Below are 1,538 nucleotides of genomic sequence, written 5' to 3'. Positions count from 1 at the left end.
GTCTTGGATTGTGCTAATGTAATGAGTTGTAATATTCCTGTGTTCCAGCTGTGTGACTTCCTGGAGACCCACTATTTGGATGAGGAGGTTGAGATCATCAAGCGACTTGGGGACTACATCACCAACCTGAAGCGTCTGGGAGCTCCTGAGAATGGGCTGGGAGAGTACCTGTTTGACAGGCTCTCGCTGGAGGACAGCAGTTAGTGGGGCATGGGGTACTGTCTGCTTTTGTCTGAATGCATTACTGACTTCACTTGGACAATCTGGCTTTCTTCCCCCATACCACCTGAATGGAAATGAATAAAATGTTCTAATGATCTTGCTTTTTGTCCCTCATTTGCACCACTGATCCTTCTCTCATTTGTTTGCTATCTCTGGGGGGGGACTTGATGTCAGTAATCATCCTGCAATTTGGCTCACATCACTGGACTAAAACATGGGGTTGTTGTCACTAAAATTCAAGCTATCATGCCCCACATGAGGTTGGGGTGTTATACTTTCTGGAGTATAAAACATTTTTAATGATTCTTTTGTCCAAGAATTATACTGTTTTTGGACTATGCCTACAGTTTTAGGCAAACAGTGGGCAGGGAAGTTTCCATACCTTGTCAAAAGATCAGCTCCAAACATCCATTTCCCTAAACACCCTAGATCTTTGATTCCAAGTTCATTTCCAGATTAGCCCATCAAGTGTTCAACTCCACATCAATGCCTTCCTTCACTTTAGAAGGACTCCACAATTTGGAATCAAAAACTGCATGATGTGGGTGACCAGATCTGTTCACCTCTTTTTTTTTTTTTTTATAGGCTTTGGGTGAGGTCCATGAGGTTCTGGTTTCTCCCCAGATGGTGGAACTAGTCTCAATTTGTCTGGTCATAGCTCCCAATGGAACTCTAACATGACCAGGATATTCTAAATGCTACTGTTTTCTTTTACCTCTGAGCCCAGTCTTAGGAGCCCTTTGGGGTTCAGACCAGCACAGGGCCCTGTGCTCTTCACCCCTTGCCTTGTTACAGCCCTTAGCAGTGGGGTACACAGAGTGGCTCATTTCTCTATAGTCTGAATCAAACATGCAGCACTTGCTGAGCACCTTGATGAAATACCCCTTCGAGCACAACTAGGAGTCCATCCACAGCAGGGGGAGTTCTTCCCAGCAGTAGCAATGTTCTCCCACTGTCTCTCCCTCACTTTCATGTCCCTCCCTATCTGAAGACTCACTCCTAACACCGCTCCATCACTTTCAATAAACCTAAAGCCGGCCTTCCCAGAGCTGGGATAATTCACTGCACACACATGTTCCTGGGAGTCAGGTGAAGAAATTCTCCTGAGCTGCATTGAACTAATACACATGCTCTCATCATCTACAGCTGAAATGAGCAGGATGACAGTGATCTGGGAATAACACAGCAATGCCTGAGGTGAGATGCTTCCATCTGATTTACTCGCTGCTAAAGTCAGCAGTTTGCAGTCCAATCTGATCCTAGCTTCCTCCCAGCTTCCCATATGCTGAAGGATTCTCCTGATGCAGTTTGATTTG

At 45.4% G+C, this 1,538-nt stretch overlaps 1 protein-coding gene across 1 annotated transcript in view; it reads left to right on the top strand.

Annotated features, from left to right (window-relative positions):
• LOC122545560 (ferritin heavy chain A-like) overlaps nucleotides 1–317 on the top strand; it is a 1,579-nt gene extending 1,262 nt beyond the window's left edge. The window contains exon 2 of the mRNA XM_043684537.1: nucleotides 9–317. Coding sequence (XP_043540472.1) covers nucleotides 9–204 — 196 coding nt within the window. The 3' untranslated portion in view covers nucleotides 205–317. The remainder of the gene's footprint in view (nucleotides 1–8) is intronic.
• Nucleotides 318–1,538: the final 1,221 nt, after the last annotated feature.

This window comes from Chiloscyllium plagiosum, unplaced genomic scaffold, assembly GCF_004010195.1.
Source record: "Chiloscyllium plagiosum isolate BGI_BamShark_2017 unplaced genomic scaffold, ASM401019v2 scaf_57378, whole genome shotgun sequence".
NCBI lineage: Eukaryota > Metazoa > Chordata > Chondrichthyes > Orectolobiformes > Hemiscylliidae > Chiloscyllium > Chiloscyllium plagiosum.
Note: the sequence above shows the minus strand (reverse complement) of the source record. Positions and strands in the feature narration are given on the sequence as shown.